This window comes from Eumetopias jubatus, unplaced genomic scaffold (genome assembly GCF_037043125.1).
Source record: "Eumetopias jubatus isolate StellerSeaLion01/CBP00866 unplaced genomic scaffold, mEumJub1_p1.0 scaffold_1, whole genome shotgun sequence".
In the NCBI taxonomy this organism is placed as follows: domain Eukaryota; kingdom Metazoa; phylum Chordata; class Mammalia; order Carnivora; family Otariidae; genus Eumetopias; species Eumetopias jubatus.
Genome location: NW_028274807.1, coordinates 208,915,015 through 208,933,385, shown reverse-complemented (window position 1 = coordinate 208,933,385; position 18,371 = coordinate 208,915,015). Strand labels below are relative to the sequence as shown.

General features: G+C 56.4%; 1 protein-coding gene and 1 long non-coding RNA gene across 5 annotated transcripts; one reads left to right on the top strand and one right to left on the bottom strand.

The window, feature by feature from the left end:
• Positions 1 to 1,194: 1,194 nt before the first annotated feature.
• LOC148165182 (uncharacterized) lies at positions 1,195 to 2,099 on the bottom strand. Its single transcript, XR_015766480.1, has 3 exons — positions 2,060 to 2,099; positions 1,709 to 1,772; positions 1,195 to 1,247 (listed from the first exon to the last, which is right to left on the bottom strand). It is a non-coding gene; the product is annotated as an uncharacterized LOC148165182 (long non-coding RNA).
• Positions 2,100 to 2,224: 125 nt separating this feature from the next.
• CC2D1A (coiled-coil and C2 domain containing 1A) lies at positions 2,225 to 18,076 on the top strand. 4 transcript variants are annotated; one of them, XM_088016950.1, is made up of 29 exons: positions 2,225 to 2,535; positions 3,896 to 4,031; positions 5,606 to 5,721; positions 5,816 to 5,881; positions 6,154 to 6,288; positions 6,387 to 6,621; positions 9,911 to 10,035; positions 10,368 to 10,440; positions 10,588 to 10,659; positions 10,768 to 10,898; positions 10,977 to 11,049; positions 11,715 to 11,848; positions 12,201 to 12,312; positions 12,394 to 12,566; positions 13,284 to 13,406; positions 13,492 to 13,550; positions 13,642 to 13,758; positions 15,005 to 15,078; positions 15,153 to 15,211; positions 15,327 to 15,378; positions 15,503 to 15,602; positions 15,683 to 15,773; positions 16,071 to 16,208; positions 16,308 to 16,369; positions 16,946 to 17,009; positions 17,105 to 17,231; positions 17,308 to 17,384; positions 17,472 to 17,519; positions 17,597 to 18,076. In XM_088016950.1, the coding sequence occupies exons 1-29, from the start codon at positions 2,476 to 2,478 to the stop codon at positions 17,615 to 17,617; spliced, it is 2,853 nt and encodes a 950-aa protein (XP_087873076.1). In that variant the 5' UTR covers positions 2,225 to 2,475; the 3' UTR covers positions 17,618 to 18,076. The 4 variants fall into 4 exon arrangements, with proteins under 4 accessions (XP_087873076.1, XP_027944644.2, XP_027944645.2 ...); XM_028088843.2 differs by having other exon boundaries at positions 2,226 to 2,535; positions 16,305 to 16,369; XM_028088844.2 differs by having other exon boundaries at positions 2,226 to 2,535; positions 12,198 to 12,312.
• The last annotated feature ends 295 nt before the right edge of the window (positions 18,077 to 18,371 follow it).

The following is an 18,371-nucleotide window of genomic DNA, read 5'->3' as shown; positions in this document are numbered from 1 at the left end:
CTGTCCTGTGATTGATCATTGTCCCGTGGTTGTGCTGGACATTAACCTTAGGGGAAGCTGGAGGTAGGGTAGAAAGACCTCTGAACTATTTTTGTAAGTTTTCTGTAAGTCCCAAATTATTTTAGAATGAAAAGGTTTTTGTTTTTGGGTTGTTGTTTTTTTTTTTTTTTAAGTCTGAGAGGGGAATCATAATACCAGCATACACTTGTGTACTACCTAGGGTCTATCCTTCATGCTTTACAAATATTAATCCTTTTTTTTTTTTAAAGATTTTATTTATTTATTTATTTGAGAGAGAGAGAATGAGAGATAGAGAGCACGAGAGGAAGGAGGGTCAGAGGGAGAAGCAGACTCCCCGCTGAGCAGGGAGCCCGATGCGGGACTCGATCCCGGGATTCCAGGATCATGACCTGAGCCGAAGGCAGTCGCCCAACCAACTGAGCCACCCAGGCGCCCCTACAAATATTAATCCTTGAATGAACTCTAGGGCAGAGTTCTCCACCTTGGTACTCTTGACATTTGGGGCCAGATCATTCTGTATTGTGGGCACTGTCTTGTGCACTGTAGGATTTAGCACATCCCTGGCCTCAACCCACTAAATGCCAGTAACCAGCCCCCACCACACACATCAGTTGTAGAAACCAAAAATGTCTCTAGACATGTCCAGTGTCCTGAGGGGCAAAAATCCTCCCCCCAACCAGGTTGAGAATCATTGTTTGAATGGAAAGGGTAGGTGCCTTTATTATCGTCTATTTATAGTACTCTGAGGTACAGAGTAAGTCATCTGCCATCACACAGGAAGCCTGAGAGCTGGGATGAATCCAGGGTTTTGGTTCCAGAGTGAAACACTTAGCCACACACCCAATGACCTTGTAGCACATCAAAGACCTTGTAGCTCTATTCAAAGGTCATCTCTGAGAGTGCACCCCTGGCCTAAGCCCATGGGATCCCACCAGAGATTGGAGGAAGCTCCAGAAAGCTTTCACTTTTTACTGTATGCACCCAGAAAGCTTTCACTTTTTACCATATGCACTTTCCACAACTTATACTTTTCTTACTAGCATGTATTAAGTCACCTTTTTTTTTTTTCAAGGAGCTTGCTGTGATCATGTTAGCATTTCTGCAACAAATAAGCCTACATTCCTCCTATACCAGAAGCAGCAATAAAGCAGTGTCAACTCGAATGTCCAAATACCTGAAGTCCGAAGCTTTTTCCTCTTACTCATTTTATCCCTCTCTTGAAAAATCTGAAAACAACGAGCAAAATCCCCTCATTACAAGTAGTCCCCGTCCCTGGGTACAGACCCAGTGACCCTGGCTGAGGGCAGAAGCCACCCTCACCCCACCTCAGTTCATCTGGCTGCCCCCGGGGGCCAAGCTGGGCGGAGTCACAGCCACCTTGGGCCATGACCGGGTACGAAAACCTCCTCCACGCTGCAGAGAGCAGAGGGACTGACCCATCTGCCCATCCGGGGAAGCCCCGACGACCCCAGCTCTAGTCCCTGAATTGAGACAGGCTATGTGAAGCCCCCTCCCCACTGGCTGTGGTCTGAGACCCTTCCAGGGACACCTGAGGATTCTGGAAGGAGCCACCTGGGGCCCTTCGAGGGGTCAGGAAACCCTGTGGGGGACGCCTGGGGCCCTGGAAGCAGGAGTCGTCACAGACCAGCTCCTGCCAGCCCTGGGGGCCAAACAAGCCCAAACCGACCTGGGCCGCTGAGGTTGTCAAGGTCCCTCTGTCCTTATCAGGAACTGAGTAGGTCTGCCTGGATCTGTTGGGGAACAATTCGGTTAAATTATTTGCGTGAGGATTTTTTTGGAAAATAAAAGGCAAAGTTGGCCCTCACGGAGGCCGGGCGGCTGGGAGTCTGTAGCTTAAAGGCGGGAAGGCCCGAAGCCCGAGCGCTGAGGACCCCACTTCCGGTGACCAGACCCACACTAACTCCACCCCGGCCTCCTAAAGGTGTGGAATGCCCAGACCGGGGCCGCCAGGAGAAGCTAGAGCCTGCAGGTGGCCACGGGACGCCGCAAGTTCGGCGGCCGCCACAGCCCCTCACACCTGCGCGCGCGCTCCGCCTCTTTCCCGCGCAACCCGCCGCACCGTCGCGCGCATGCGCGACGCTAGCACCGCCCCCTCACACCCACGCACGCCCCGCCTCTTTCCCCGCGCAGCCCGCGGCCCTGCCCACCGCCCCGCAGTACGCACGCGTGCCCGCGTATTGCCTGCCGGGAGTTGTAGTTTCAGTGCGGCGGGCCCAGCAAGTCCAGTGGCTGCGCTCCGGTGCCGCGGCGCCCCGGGGCCGAGGCGGAAGTGAGGCGGCCACCCCGGGGCTCGAGGGCGCGGGGTCAGCGGTCGCGGGGCACCAGCGAGGGGCACGGGGCTCAGGAAGTGCGCGTGCGCGGCGATAGGCCCCGGGGGAGGAGGCAGGCAAGGCCAGGCGAGGTGGCCAGTGGCCCGGGCGTCCAGCCTGAAAGATGCACAAGAGGAAGGGACCCCCGGGACCCCCAGGCCGAGGTGCCGCCACCGCCCGCCAGGTGAGTCTGTACCCCACGGCCTTGCCTAGGGAACCCTACTCACCCCTATCACAGGTTCAGGGGAGGTCCCCACCCCCCAGGGGAACCCGATCACCACCCCCAGGTGAGCCCCGGTCCCCGCCCTCCAGATGAGGTTCTGCTCCCAAAGTGCGGCCTGCTGGCCCCTGCTCCCCAGCTCCCCAGCTCCTCAGCTCTTGGCGCCCCGCCCTGGGCTCAGGGCCACCTGTTGCCGCAGCCTCACCAGTTTGGGAGGGGAAGGCCTCGGACCCGGGCTAAGGATAGTTACTGCACTCCTGGCCTGAACGGGCACGGAACCTCGCGTCTGCCAGGCCAAGTCAGACTCTTTTTATCCCCACTGTACAGATGAGGACACTGAGGCCCAGAGAGGTGAAGACAGCTTCCCAAGGTCATAGGGATTAACGGCTTGGCCAGAGTGAAGTGCAAATCCAGAGCTGTTGCCATGAGCCCGCGGGACTGTGTCTAGACCTCCTTTCCTTCTCCGCCTCCTCTGCCCCAGGCACCTGGAGAGTTGATTTTCTCAGTTATGATGGAAGAAGCCCGGGCCATAGCTTAGTGCCGGGGTATTAAGAGTCTGGCCAGCCTGGAGTTCCCTGCTGGTCTCTGCACGTTGGACACTCGGCTTCTCAGCTCTTACACCTCAGATTCCTCATCTGTAAAATGGAGGCCCTAACAGTTCTTATGTCACAGGACAGTTGTGAAAATTCATTGAGATAGTTTATGGAAAGTGCTAGAACATAGCCCTCAATAAGTGTAACTTCATTATTACTATTAAAAGGAGCCATACATAATTGCCCATTTTGACCCACAGAAAAGGCAATTTTGTATAGTTCAACATAATATTATCACATCATGATTGGTCATGAACCAGGAGGGGATAGGAAGACAGGTCTGTTACACAATGAAAACCCCGCTTTCGACTTCTGTGTTGTTTTCCGGGCTTCTGTTTGCTCTTGCAACCTTCCCGCCTGGCCCCCTCTGCTGAGTATGCTGGAAGGAAAAGCCCAGGTGTGCAGAGTGACTTTGCTTTGCACAGGGTGTAGGGCCGGCTTTTCCTACTGAACTTGGTCAGCAGCACATCATGGGCGTGGGCTCAGAGCAGGGAGCAGGGTCTCTGCCTGCCCTTTGCCCCATGTTGATCTGTGCCAGAGGGCCTGGCCCATCTTGGGACACCTGTTGCATTCTGAGCCCGTTCCAGCCTCCTGGCACTCCCCAGGGAAAATGACTTTCCCCAGGAGGTCTGGATTTCCTTCCTCCTGAGTGAACTCTGGGTCCATCCTGGCTGCCTCTGGCCAGGTGGGGTGCATTCCGAGGTCTGACTGGACCCTTGCTCTTCCCTCAGCTGGGCCTGCTGGTTGACCTCTCCCCAGACGGCCTGATGATCCCTGAAGATGGAGTTAACGAAGAGGAACTGGAGGCCGAGTTCTTGGCCTTGGTTGGGGGCCAGCCCCAAGTCCTGGAGAAGCTCAAAGGCAAAGGTGAGACTCTCAACACACCCCTGAACATTTTCTGAGCTCCTGCTGTGGTCAGGGCTCAGCGCTGGACCCTGGGGAGAAGGAGGAGAGGAGACAGAGAAGGTCTTTGCCCTCCTGGAACCCACAGCCTGGGTAAGGGGTTAAGTGATCAACTCTGGACCCAGGGTGAGGGTTCGAATCCCAGCTCTGCCACTTACTGGCTGTGTGACTTGATGAGTCCCAGCATCGCTGTGGCCTCAGTTTCCCCCTCTGTAAAATGGGAATAATGACTGCACTTAATCACAAGAGTTACTCTTCTAGTGTTCATAAAGCACTTCACACAGGGTCTAGCGTTTCCTCCAGCTTGCAGTCCCCGTGATGAGGGCTGGGATGAGGGAAACACAGAACGATGGGAGAGACCTGTGAGCTGGGGCCAGATGCCCGCAAGAGGCACGCACAGTAAGGAGGGCCAGGTGAAGAGCTGGGAAGCACTTTTGGGAGAGTCCCCAGCACCTGCAAAAGCCCCCTATGGGAGGTGGCAGGAGGCAGCAACTCTGTAGTGGGCAGTTGGGCTGGAGCTCCGAGGGCAAACGGAACCTTTATACTTTTCCGCTGATTCAGTCAACCCTCGTTATTGATGAATTCCATATTTGTGAATTCCCCTACGGGCTAAACTTTATTTGTAACACCAAAATCAATACTTGGGGAGCTTTTGCAATTATTGGCAGGCATGCACAGAGTTGCTGGAAGTTGGAGTCGCTTTTGTCTCGGGGCATGCTGTAAACAAGTGTCCTTTCCACAGTCTGTGTAAGGCTGCATTTTTTCTCATTTTGGTGCTTTTTGTTGGTGACTTTACTCTTCAAAACGGCCGCCAAGTGTAGGGCTTAGTGCTGTCTCGTGTCTCTTAAGAGCAAGAAGCCTGTGATGCGTCTTATGGAGAAAAGACGTAACAGATGAGCTTCGTTCAGACGTGAGTTACAGTGCTGCTGCTGGCCTTGAGTTCGGTGTTCACAGATCAACAATATGTATTTAAAAAGGTGTCTTTAGATAGAAACACACATTAAGCAAGGTTATGTATTGACTGGTTGACAAAAATGTTGTGCCCAGAGGCTCATGGGACCCGAACCTTGTATTTCCTCTAGGGGCCATGGTCCAGTGTTCCCTAAGCCAGCGTTTAAGGCAGTTTTATAGAACAGAACTAACACAGATAATGAGGATAACTCAAATAACAAAATGCTGACCACATGCTGTTCTGGAGCTTCATTTATCTTTAGTTCCCACAACCCACCTGTGAGAGAGAAACTGTTGTCCTCGTCCGATAGATGGGAAGACTGAGTCCCAGAGAGGGCAAGTGACTTGCCCAGGGCTCCAAAGTGAGAAAGCTGTGGAGCCAGGGTGCCAAGTCGGGCTTGAAAAGGGAGAGATGAGGCGGGCAAGATCTGCGGGGATCGGGATCATACCTGGTGGGCCCGAGGGCCACGGGGTGCCATGGACGGGCCGGGAGGGGGACATGCTGCCCTAGTCCTTGGGGTCATGGGATGGGAGGCTGGGGACTCTTGAAGGATCCTAGTCCAGCTGGCGCCTCTCCCTGTCGCCAGGCCCCCTGCCCATGGAGGCTATTGACAAGATGGCCAGCCTGTGCATGAGAGACCCGGATGAGGGTGAGGATGAGGGTACGGACGAGGAGGATGTGGAGGCTGATGATGACCTGCTGGTGAGCACCCGGGGCAAGGCAGGGGGCCTCTCGCGCTGTCGTTGCACCATCCGATGGGCCCTCATGCTCGGCCCCCGGCCGTGTGCCCCTGCAGGCAGAGCTAAACGAGGTCCTTGGGGAGGCGCAGAAGACTGTGGAGTCCCGCCCTCCTGTGGCTCAGGTATCGCCCAGCAACCTGCTCGCCATAGCCCAGAGTTGGAGGCCTTCCCTGGCCCCTCAGCCATGTTACCTTGGGCGGGTGACATGGCACCTCTGAGACCCAGTTCCCTGCACTGGAACGGGGATGATGATTTCTTCCTGGCCGGGGGGTGGGGTGGGGAGAGCTGGCCCAGGGGCAACATACCTGGTGTGTGGGAGGCACTTGACAAGGGAGCTCTTGGGGAGAACTCGGGTGGGGTCACCACCCAGACCATGCCCCGGCCCCTCCTGCAGCCGAAGGCCACAGCCCCCAGCCCAGGGGTGGAGGCCACCTTGCAGGAGAGGCTAGCCCTCTACCAGACAGCGATCGAAAGCGCTAGGCAAGCTGGAGATGGTGCCAAGATGCGGCGCTACGACCGGGGGCTTAAGGTGAGCGGGCAGGTGATGGGAGGGTGCTGGGACCCTACCACAGCCCACTGCACCCAGCTCCAGGCTCCTCTAAAACCCACTTTCACACTTCCTCTCAGACACTCGAAAACCTGCTGGCCTCCGTCCAGAAGGGTAACACCATCGATGAAGGGGACATCCCACCACCTGTGGCCGTGGGGAAGGGCCCGGCAGCCACGCCCAGCCACTCTCCGGCACCTGCGCCGCCGGCCTCTGCAAACCCGCCAGTCCCAGAGCCCAGGGTCATGGTAGAGGGCCCTCCTTCCACGGCTCCAGCCACATCCATAGGCTTGGCTAAGCCCCAGCTTCCTCCAGGTAGGCCAAGGGCAAGGCTGGGCTGACGTGGGATTTGCAGGGGTGGTATTCAGCAGTTGGCCATTTTATGGGGGTGCTGACTCATTCATTCATTCATTCATTGAGCGCAAACAAACTGGGGGGAGGGGCAGAGGGAGAGAGAGAATCCTAACTCTGCGCTGAGCACAGAGCCCAACGCAGGGCTCAATCCCACAGCCCGGAGATCGTGACCTGAGCTGAAATCAGGAACCGAACGCTTAACCAACTGAGCCACCCAGCCTCCCCTGTTGTTAGATATTCTTAACACCCCTCCTCTTCCTAGGTCGTCATGCCTCTGGAGTTCATGGATACCTTCTGTGTGTGTGTGTTGGTATGATATATATAACATAACGTTGGCCATTGTAACCATTTTTCAGTGTGCAGTTAATTGAGTGGTGTAAGCACCACCCCTATCTTTTTCCAAAGATTTTTTATTACCGCGAACAACAACTCTGTCCCCATGAAACACTAACTCCCCATTCTCCCTCTCCCCAGCCCCTGGCCCCCACCATCTGCTCTCTATGACTTTGCCTCTCCTAGATATTTCGTGTAAGGAGAACCACACGCTAGTTGTCTTTTTGGGTCCAGCTTCTCTCACTTAGTGTAATGTTGCAGCGTGCATCAGAGTTCCGCTCCTTTTGGGGGCTACCGTTCTCATGCAGAGAGTTGTAAGTGGATAATTTCCAAGCCCTCAGCTTGTCTGTCTTCGCTCCTAAAACTCACCTGCTGGAGGTTTTCCAACCTCCCAACAGGTTTTCCTTCTCGGGTGGCCCTCCTCCCACTATGGGAAAGGAGTGGCCCCCCCCTTCTAGAATATCAACACAGGCTCTGCCCCAGAGGCAGACACTCCCCAAGCGAACCGGAGAGACACTTAAAACTGAGCTGGCCCAGTTGAGAAAGTAAACAGCAGGTCTAAATCTTTCCATAGCCAGATTGGTTCCTGAGCTGTTGTTTTGGCAAAGGTCAAGGAGGATTGTTGGAAATCACCACCTGAATTTCGCCACCGAAATCACCAAAACGTTTCTCACCATGGGGTTTTGGCACATAGGTTGGCAGGGGTTCAGGGGATCCCCCGACAGGGTGATGACAAGACTTTGCCTCTTGCCATCTGTTTGTTGGTGCGAAGCAGGTTTCTTTATGCTTTAAAAAAGGAAGACAGGGAAGTTGGGAAAGAATAAACCGGGAAACAGGAGATAATTGGTAGAGGGTGGACCCAGCCCCGACCATGTCAGGCAAGAGGTAACTTGCTCATAAAATTTTATTTTATTTTTTTTAAAAAAGATTTTATTTATTTATTTGACAGAGACACAGCGAGAGAGGGAACACAAGCAGGGAGAGTGGGAGAGGGAGAAGCAGGCTCCCCGAGGAGCAGAGAACCCGATGCAGGGCTCGATCCCAGGACCCTGGGATCATGACCTGAGCCGAAGGCAGACGCTTAACGACTGAGCCACCCAGGCGCCCCCAAATTTTACTATTGGTATATAAAAATTCTTCATCCAGAAGCTTGAAATATTTAGGCTTTGCTCAATTGCATGCTAATAATACCCATGATCCAAACTGGGAAAGCATTTTCTTAACTCAGAGACTTGCAATGATGGGACATAAAACCAGGCAAAAGACAAGGTGTTTAGCTTCAACCTACAGACAGCTTTTCAGGCAACTACACCTAAACTTAAAGCTGTAAGTGCAGTTGTCAGTCTGAGAAAGTACAACGCATGTGGCTTTCCAGGCGTTTCTAGGATTTGTGGACCCTGGGTGGTGTATTTATTACCCTTTGTTTTTTTATACCAAAAATTGCACGGATTGCTTTCAGTTTAGAGATACTTCCCCTGAAAATCTATTGAACTGTGTTATTTGATCCTGTAATGAACACACCGAAAAGAAGCTTAACTCTTTGTTTCTTCACTTTGCCAACGCACTGCAGGAATGGATTTTGGTTACAAGTGTACAATAGGGTGGTCAAGAGAAGACTTTCAAGCACCCACATTTACAGTTGACCCTTGAACAACGCAGCTTTGAACTGAGCGGGTCACTGTTTCTTTGATTAACACAGTACAACACTGTATTTCTCCTCCTTGTGGCTTTCCTACTATCATTTTCTTTAGCTTACTTTATTATAAGAACATGGTATATAATGCACATAACATACAAAACGTGTAGATCGACTGCCTTTATCATTGGTAATGCTTCCAGTCAATAGTAACCTATAATAGCGAAATTTCGGGGGAGTCAAAGTAGATTTTCAACTGTGTGGCAGGAGGGGCGTTGGTACCCTTAACCCCCACATTGTTCAAGGGTCAACTGAATGCCACTGAACTGTATACTTAGAAAGGGTTAAGATGGTGAATTTCAGGGGCATCTCGGTGGCTTAGTCTGTTAAGCATCTGCCTTCAGCTCAAGTCATGATCCCAGGGTCCTGGGATCGAGCCCCACATCTGGCTCTCTGCTCAGTGGGGAGGCTGCTTCTCCCCCTCCCAAATAAAATCTTAAAAAAGAAAAAGATGGTGAATTTCATGTGTATTTTGCCATAATTAAAAAAAATAAATAAATGAAGGGGCACCTGGCCGGCTCAGTCCATAAAGCACAAAACTCGTGATCTCAGGGTCATGAGTTTAAGCCCCATGTTGAGGGTAGAGCTTACTTAAAAAAAAAAAAAAAAAAAGTGAATATTGGTGAGTTTCAAATAACCATGGTAGTTAACGTACATTAGATTTTAAAAGAATGATGTGATAGTTTTCTTTTGTGAATGTCAGTATGTGCAAGGCACTGGGAATGACAGCTGTGGCCACTTTTGAAACTTAAGACAAAAACTTTTGGATGCCAACTTAAAAATGCCTAAGGGTATGTAAGTTTTCCTAAATTCTCTTAGGGGCCAAACAGCAGTGGCTCCAGAGACCGCCAGGCCTGGGCTTGAGTGCCCGCCACACCATCTTCAGGCTGTGACCTCGGGGCGGGGGCGCAGCATCCCCTCTGAGCCTTGTTCTCACATCCGTAAGATGGACCTAAAGAACAGTCTTCATTGTGAGGGTTAAATAGAACTGGTTCAGGGGCGCCTGGGTGGCTCAGTCGGTTTAGCATCCAACTCTTGGTTTCAGCTCAGGTCATGATCTCAGGGTCATGAGATCAAGCCCCACATGGGGCTCCATGCTCAGCTCAGAGTCTGCTTGTCCCTCTCCCTCCCCCTCTGACCCTCTTTTCTCTCTCTTTCTCTCCAAAATAAATATATGAAATCTTAAAAAAAAAATGGTCCATACACTGTTCCCCCTTCCAGGTCCCTGCAGCCCCGGCCCCCTGGCCCAGTTGCAGAGCCGCCAGCGTGAATATAAGTTGGCTGCCCTCCAAGCCAAGCAGCAGGGAGATACTGCCACTGCCACCAGACACTTCCGTGTGGCCAAGGTGCGTGCAGACGGGCGGACGGGGTCGGAGGGCGAAGACAGGATGCTTCTGGCTTTGCATGGTGGCCAAGAGCAAGAGCTCTGCAGTCACACAGGCCCACATTTAAATCCTGGCTCTCAGTCACTCCAGAGCTGTAGTTTGCTGTACCTCTTAAGCCCCAGTGTACCCTCTCTGTGAAATGGGCATAAATATTGGAAGGGGCTTAAAGCAAGATGGTGCAGAGGAATGGGTGGAGCTGGGGGTCCTCTGTCAAATGGTGGGGCACAGAGGCTCCCCACAGGGTCCTGGCCCCCAGCTGCAGCCTCTTCCCCTGATCTCCTTCTTTCCGTCAGAGCTTCGATGCCGTCTTGGAGGCCCTGAGCCGGGGGGAGCCTGTGGACCTGTCCCGCCTGCCACCTCCCCCTGGTGAGAACCCTACCCTGCTCACCCTTCAGGACTTGATGCTGCCACCCTCACTGGTCACCTAGGAACCCCCTCAGGCCACATGAGCCTGGGGTGGGGGAGGGGGTGCCCAAGCAAGCCCCTCATTGGACTGGACCTCTCTGCCCTCAGACCAGCTGCCTCCAGACCCACCGTCACCACCACTGCAGCCTCCAACTCCCACCATGGTGCCCTCCACGCCAGGTAGGCTCCTGGAACCATGTGTGACAGGCAGGCCAGGGCAAGACAGTCTCTCTCCTTCCCAAGACTCAACCCGGCCCCTCTGCCTCCCGCTGCCCCCATCTGCCCCAGAGGTTCCCCCACCTCCGCGGACTCTCCTGGAGGCACTGGAGCAGCGGATGGGGCGATACCACGTGGCTGCAGCCCAGGCCAAGAGCAAAGGGGACCAGCGGAAGGCTCGCATGCATGAGCGCATCGTCAAGGTGTGTGGGGGCCCGGTGGGCAGGTAGACGGCCCCTGGAGACCTGGCCCACATAGCCCTAATACTGTGTCCGCTGCAGCAATACCAAGATGCCATCCGAGCCCACAAGGCCGGCCGAGCAGTAGATGTGGCTGAACTGCCAGTGCCCCCAGGTAGGCACTGCCCCTCCCCCAGCCCTCTGGCCTCTGAGCATGGTACAGGCCCAGGGAGCTCTTTGCTACGCCTTCAGGATTTCTGCAAACTTGTTAGACGATTGGTAGCTTAAAGTTGAGTCACAGTAGGAGTGTTTACACCCTGGCAGTGGGCAGACACTAAAAATCAAGGGGGTTTATTGGGAGAACCTATTCATTAGCCCACCATCATCTGATCCCTCCATTTCTTCTTTGTTCAACTCACTCTCTCCTAGTCATCAGCTCTCAGTTTTACACATACCTGCTTAGCCTCCCCCCAATGGGTTGGGGGTCTCCTCTGGGTTCTCAGAGCTGCCTGTGTGTCCCCTATGAGAGCAGTTATCACTTAGCACCTTGGTCCCCTGGGAAGCCCCCCAGGCCTGTGACCACCTCTTGTGCCCAGTACCCCACCTCATCTAGTGCTAGCTTGTTGGAGTCTGGTCAAGGCCCAGGGTCCGGTGAGAGGCACCAAGAGGCAAGAGGGAGGTTGGAATGATCTGGTGTCTACACAGAAGCAGCAGGAGCTCCTTCCTGGATTCAAAGTATATCCAAAGCCCTGGGGCTCCTTAGGAGGGAGAGGAACCCACGTTCTCCACCATAATGGCATGGGTCTCTCCCTCCTGACTGGGTCCTGACTGGCCGCCCAGGCTTTCCCCCCATCCAGGGCCTGGAGGCCACTGAGCCCACCCCGCAGGGCCTGGCGGGGGTCCTGGAGACTGCCATGAAGCTGGCCAACCAGGATGAAGGCCCAGAGGATGAAGAGGATGAGGAACCTAAGAAGGTGTGAGGGGCTGGGGCCTTGGGGTGAGGCAGGGAGCGGCAGCAAAGCAAAATCCTGACATTGGGGAAGAACTGGCCTTATCCCCGCCCTGTCTCTTCCCGGCTGTATGGCCACGGGCGGGTCATTTTGCTCTCTGATCCTGTCTCCTCATCTGTAAAGTAGACGTGGTGACAGTCTCTGTGTCCCAGGGCTGTTGCAAAGATTCAACGAGAGTGGGACCATAGGTTGCGTTCAGTGCTGAGGAAGCGGAAACTAAGACAGTCCCTGCTGTCAGCGTCAGGCCCTGACCTCTGGGGAGTGGAACCACTGCAGGCACTGGGAGAGCTCTGACTTCCTCTCCCTCCCTCAGCAGCCCGCCAGCCCTCCGGCCCCCGTGGCCCAGCCCAAGGCCCCACCCTCAAGGGCACCCCAGTCAGGCTCTGCCCCAGCAGCCAAAACAGCCCCCAGGGGCACATCCACCAGAGGTAGGTACGCCCTCCCCTCCCTGGCTGCCCATTGCCTGGCCATGGGCTGGGCAGCACCCATTGACACCCCGGTACCCACAGCCCAGCAGCAACTGGCCTTCCTGGAGGGCCGCAAGAAGCAGCTCCTGCAGGCTGCACTGCGAGCCAAGCAGAAGAATGACGTAGAGGGTGCCAAGATGCACCTGCGCCAGGCCAAGGGGCTGGAGCCCATGCTGGAGGCCTCACGCAATGGGCTGCCTGTGGACATCGCCAAGGTGAACTCTCTAGGCCTGCTGGACTTTCCCAGGCACCCACCCATGGGGCTCTGGCCACTTAGCCATGTGCCTGGGAGTATATTAGGGTTCAGGCGAAGCTGCTATAACAAATAGGTCCCCCAAGACAGGGGCTGAAAGAAGACAGACATATTTCTTGCACGTAATGCTCGGGGCAGTCTGGGCTCTGAAAGACAAAGCCCGCTATGGCCCAGGTTCCTTCCATCTTGTTGCTCTGCCACACCCTAGGAGGTCATCTTTGTCCACATGGTCAGAGTGGGTTGATGCCCTGTCGTCATTCAGTCTGTGGGAAGTGAGAGAGAAAGGGCAAGGCAAGCAGTTTCCTTTAAAGGAAGTGACACGGTGCGCCATCACTTCTGCTCACCTTCCACTGGCCCGAGCTGAATCACATGGCGTACCCAGCTGCAAGGGATGCTGGGACATGTAGTCTCTTGGCTGTGTGCCTAGCTAGAACTCCATTACTAGGGAAGAGAGGGTAAGGATCACATTTGGGGGAAACAGTTAACAGAGGCTGCCACTTTGGGAAGGACCATCCGCTTTTCTCTTTGCACCGCTTGTCACCTTGGAGAAGAAGAAAGACCAGGGCAGGTGCAAAACAGTGGTCCAGGAAGTCCTCTCCAGGAACGGTTGGCATTTCCGTGGGTGGGCCTGTTCGTTGCTGACCAGCAGTCCCCTCCCCATGATCCTTGTCTTCCTCAGGTGCCACCCGCCCCTGTCAACAAGGACGACTTCTCTCTGGTCCAGCGGCCCGGCCCGGGTCTGTCTCAGGAGTCTGCCCGGCGCTATGGCGAACTCACCAAGCTCATAAGGCAGCAGCACGAGGTGAGGCGGGCCCCCGGCCGGCTCAGCGGGCCTCCCTCAGGGTCATGGCCCCCCAGCCCTCCCCTCACTGTCTCCTGCTCTTCAGATGTGCCTGAACCACTCTAACCAGTTCACCCACCTGGGCAACATTGCCGAAACCAGCAAGTGAGTGCCCCTGTCCCCACCTCTGCCAGACATTTGCACCCCCAGCCCACCCCTGGGACTAGGGACCTGAGCAGGGCTCTCTCGGTGGCAGGTTTGAGAAGCTGGCGGAGGACTGTAAGCGGAGCATGGAGATTCTGAAGCAGGCATTCGCCCGGGGTCTCCCCACGCCCACTGCCCGCTTTGAGCAGAGAACCTTCAGCGTCATCAAGTAAGGCCCTGTTGCCCCTTGGCCCAGGTGCCCCTTTGGAGAGGGGTTTGCACTCCCCAGAAACCAGCAGAAGACTTGCCTCTGGGGGAGAGTTTGGTTGGGTGGTGAAAGCACGGTATATGCAAGGGTCCTGGGGCAGCTGTGAGGTGCAAGTGAAGGATGGTGATGGGGTGTTGACAGTGACACATTGGGAACTGGGGAAGATCTAGTGAGTGCAGAGATGTGCCTTGTCCCGAGGCCTGGGCGAGCCCTCGGATGGTGGTTGTTGGTCCTGCTCCTGTCAAGCCTTCCCACAACTGGGAAAATTGGGGTCATTTTTCCCATTTATAGGTGAGGTTAGGTGCAACCACTGCAATAACCTAGGATAAGCCACACCCCTCACCCCAGCTCCCCGCCACCTCGCCTCCATCCACTGTCCCCATTTTCTCACCTCCTGCCGCGCAGGCCTCTTTCTGGTCCCCAGATGGACCAACTGTGTTCCTACTTGGGGCCTTTGCACCGGCTGTTTCCTCTGCCTAGACCTGCTTCCCCAGGTCTCCATGTAGCAGCACCTTCCCAGCATCCAGAATCACCTGTGATGTCACCTCCCCTGAGAGGCTCTTCTTGACCACTCTGTCTACAGCAGCCTTTCCTGAGCACACTTCCACTCTCTCCCCTATTTTAATTCTCTGCAGGGTTGCTTTGTTTCTTTATTTATATATTCATTGGTCCTGTGTTCACTCAGCTAGCTTGGGCCCCGTGAGCCCAGGGATGGGGTCCGTCTCACTTACTTCCATATCCCCAGCAGCGAGGACACCGGCAGACACATAGTAGGGGCTCCAGAAATATTGCTAAATGAAGGGAAGGTCCCCTGGCAGCTAGGGCACTCACTGGCTGGTACATGGTAGCTTAAGAAATGTCAGATGAAGCGAATAAAGAAGACCGCATAGCAGCTGGGGCACTGGATGATGAATATTAGGGACCCCCGAAATGTTAAATGAAGGAAAGCTCCCCCCGCCCTGAGGCCACCGGCTGGCACAGAGTGGGTCCCAAATAGATCTGTGCAGACTGAAGAAAGGTCTCAAAAATAAGCCATTGGCAGAACTGGACAAAGAACTCCCGGTCTGTCTGATTCTAAATCAGCCTAGGAGCTGATACACCCACAAAGGCCAGCAGGGGGTTTGTTCCCTGGCCCCGCGGAGGGAAGAGAAGGCCGGCAGGCATTGGGGCTGATGTGCCTCTGTCTCCCCACCTGCCCTCCCCGAAGGATCTTCCCCGACCTCAGCAGCAACGAGATGCTCCTGTTCATCGTGAAGGGGATCAACTTGCCCACGCCCCCAGGTGAGGGGCGGCAGGCTGGCGGCAGGGCTGAGGGACTGCCCCTCTGCCCAGCTCTGACCCTTGTCTGCCCACAGGGCTGTCTCCCAGTGACCTGGATGTCTTTGTTCGGTTTGACTTCCCTTATCCCAATGTGGTATGTGGAGAGCCGAGGAGGGATGGGCTCAAGCCTCATCGGGCTGGGAATGGGTGGGCAGGGGGCCAGGGGAGGCCCCAGCCCCTAAGCTTCCCTGCCTCCTATTCGGTTGCAGGAAGAAGCTCAGAAAGACAAGACCAGTGTGATTAAGAACACAGACTCCCCCGGTGAGCTGAGCGGAGGCTGAGCGGAGGCGGGAGGCACCCCAGCCCCATGCAGCGAGAACATGAGACCATAGCCTGACCCCTCCCTCTTTCCTCTTCACCCGCCCCATCCTCATTCCCTGAGTAGAGTTCAAGGAGCAGTTCAAACTCTGCATCAATCGCAGCCACCGTGGCTTCCGAAGGGCCATCCAGACCAAAGGCATCAAATTTGAAGTGGTCCACAAGGGGTGAGCTGGGGGTGCTGGGTGCACTCTGGGGGAGAGGGAGCTGTCGTGGGCCAACCATCGTGTCCCCTTCACACACGCAGGGGGCTGTTCAAGACTGACCGGGTGCTGGGCACAGCACAGCTCAAGCTGGATGCCCTGGAGACAGCGTGCGAGGTCCGGGAGATCCTTGAGGTGAGATGTGGACATTTGTCCGAAGGCTCCAGTGTGGCTCTGTCACTTGTTAACATGACTCAAATGCTTCCTACAGGCCCTGGGCCTCACAAGGGTCTCCTCTGCTGACCCAGACCCTCCCCCGGGGTGGGGGGGCGCGGGTGTCGCAGACCTTCCTACTACCCAGCCCTAGATATTCCCAGCACCCTGCTCCATTTTGACCAATTGGTATCTCAGCCATACCCAGGGGCTCATATTTTGGAAATCGCCCTGGTTCCCCCTGATCCCGACCCTGAGCCTCTCCTCGTTTCCACCCAGGTCCTGGATGGTCGCAGGCCCACGGGGGGGCGGCTGGAGGTGATGGTCCGAATTCGGGAGCCCCTGACGGCCCAGCAGCTGGAGACCACAACTGAGAGGTGGCTGGTCATCGACCCCGCGCCAGCAGCTGTGTCCACGGTGAGACTCTTGCCCATCAGCACCCCCAGGGAGGGAGACTTGGTTTGGGGGTTGAGGGGGAGGCGGGAATCACAGCACTGGTTCTGTCCACTGAAGCAGGTTGCTGGGCCCAAAGCGAAGGCCCCTCCCGTGCCTGCCCCTGCGAGGGAGCCAGGGAACAGGTAGGTGGCTGGGCCAAGCCATGCTGGAGAGAAGCCCCTTCTTCCTGTCCCAGCCCCTCCCAGACAATTTCCCATCAGGCACAAACTGTAGCAGGTCTCCCCCGTGCTCCAAAACGTGTCCTGCCTCCCCTTCTCCTGAAGCGTCCAGTTTAAACTCCTCAGCCTGATTTTTAAGGTCTTTTGTGATATTATCAATATACCCAGTAGTCTTCTCTCTCTCCACTTCCTCCTGTTGGCTCATGGTTACCTACACCTAGTTTTTACTGGCCTCTGGGCTTTTCTGTGGTCTTGCCCTGAGCACCCCTACCCACTTGGCCCCCACTCTTCTGCCCAGCTCTGACTCCTTTGGCTCCCGACTTGGCTATGGCCTCCCCTAGGAAGCCTTCCCTGACCTCCTGGCATTGCACTTGCCTGAGTGTACAGTCATCATCCCCACTAGGTTGCGGGCTCAGCAACAGCAGGGTGGGCCTGGCTTGTCTCCTCCCGTTCCCCAGTGCCCAGTGTGTCTGTCAAATTAATGGGGTCAGGGCCTGGCGGGGGGTCCTTGCTGCCCCTCACCCTTCTCCAACTCCGTAGATCAGCACGGCCCCTGCACAGCCTCAGCGTGCTGGCCTTCGATCAAGAGCGTCTGGAGCGGAAGGTGGGCGCCTGCTCTGGCGGGCTCGGTGGGGCAGGGTTGGGGGGTTCTGTAGGCCCCGGGCAGGGCCATCACAGTGCCCCGCTTGGCACCCCCAGATCCTGGCCCTCAGGCAGGCGCGGCGGCCAGTGCCCCCGGAAGTGGCCCAGCAGTACCAGGACATCATGCAGCGCAGCCAGTGGCAGAGGGCGCGGCTGGAGCAGGGGGGCCCGGGCCTCCGGAGGGGTAGGGTCTTGCGGAGGGGTGCGTGGGGGCGGGCGGGGCAGCCGTACCCATCCTGACCCGGCCCCCCCCCCATCAGAGTACGCGGCCCAGCTGGAGCGTCAGCTGCAGTTCTACACCGAGGCCGCCCGGCGCCTGGGCAATGATGGGAGCAGGGTGAGCCGGACGAGGGCCGGGGGGCAGGGGCGCAGGGGGCGGGGGCCGGCGGTGACAGCGTCCCACTGACCACCCCTTGGCCCCCAGGAGGCCGCAAAGGAGGCACTCTACAGGCGGAACCTGGTAGAGAGTGAGGTGAGTGGCCAGGGTATGGGGTTGGGGGGTGGCTGTGGCCATGAGCACCCCCCTGACTCCTGTGGCCTCCCCCTCAGCTGCAGCGGCTCCGCAGGTGAGGGGCCAACCAGGCGGGTGGCCCCTGGAGAGTGGGGCGCAGGCCCAAGGCCACAGCTGAGGACCATACAAGCAGACAATCAGCGGACAGTCAGCTCCAGATGGACACATTCCCCCACTGGGTCCCCCCAGCCAGGCCACAGCCTCCCTGGCAGGGGACGTTGAGGGTAGTACCGCCAGCCAGCTTGTGCCCCTTGCCCAGGCCTGGCTGGGTGGGCCCTGGACAGTCCTGTTTGCACAGCCTGGGGTGCCGGGCCCCTGGCCTGCCCCGGAGGTGGGGGGGGGCAGCTAGGACCAAGCCCCGAGGGCCCCTGCGAGCACTTTACTTCCTGTCCCTCCCCAGCCTTAACCCTGAATCCCACCCACACCCCAAAGAAGCCGCTGAGGTCGGCCAGAGCCCGGCTGGCTCCCCAGGGCTGACACAGGGAATAAACAGCCAGGGCCACGCCTGGCTCACTCTGTCCTGTCTTTGTGTCTTGCTCCCACCCTCTGTGACTAGCTGGGTCTCCCCCCACAGTCCCTCCGGGGATTGATGGAGAGGTGTCTGCAAGAGGGGCAGGCTGTGGGGGGGCTTGTGCCTCCGAAGGATGTGTCCGCTTTGCACATTTGCTGCAGGGGTATGTGGGAGGGTCCGTGGCCTGCTTCGGGGTGTCTGACACGCCCTGTGTTTCTGTAGCTGGTGGCCTTGGGCGTATCTGGGTTTACACGCGTGGTCAGGCATTGCCTGGTGGTTCCTGGCGACCCACGAGTGTCTCG

What these genes read in the sequence shown, in the direction of transcription:
- CC2D1A (XM_028088842.2), top strand. Translation starts at nt 2,476, where the DNA reads ATGCACAAGAGGAAGGGACCCCCGGGACCCCCAGGCCGAGGTGCCGCC. An exon ending in TGCCTGTGGACATCGCCAAG is followed by an intron (nt 12,567 to 13,283) that starts GTGAACTCTCTA and finishes TGTCTTCCTCAG; the next exon opens with GTGCCACCCGCCCCTGTCAA. An exon ending in TGGGCAATGATGGGAGCAGG is followed by an intron (nt 17,385 to 17,471) that starts GTGAGCCGGACG and finishes CTTGGCCCCCAG; the next exon opens with GAGGCCGCAAAGGAGGCACT.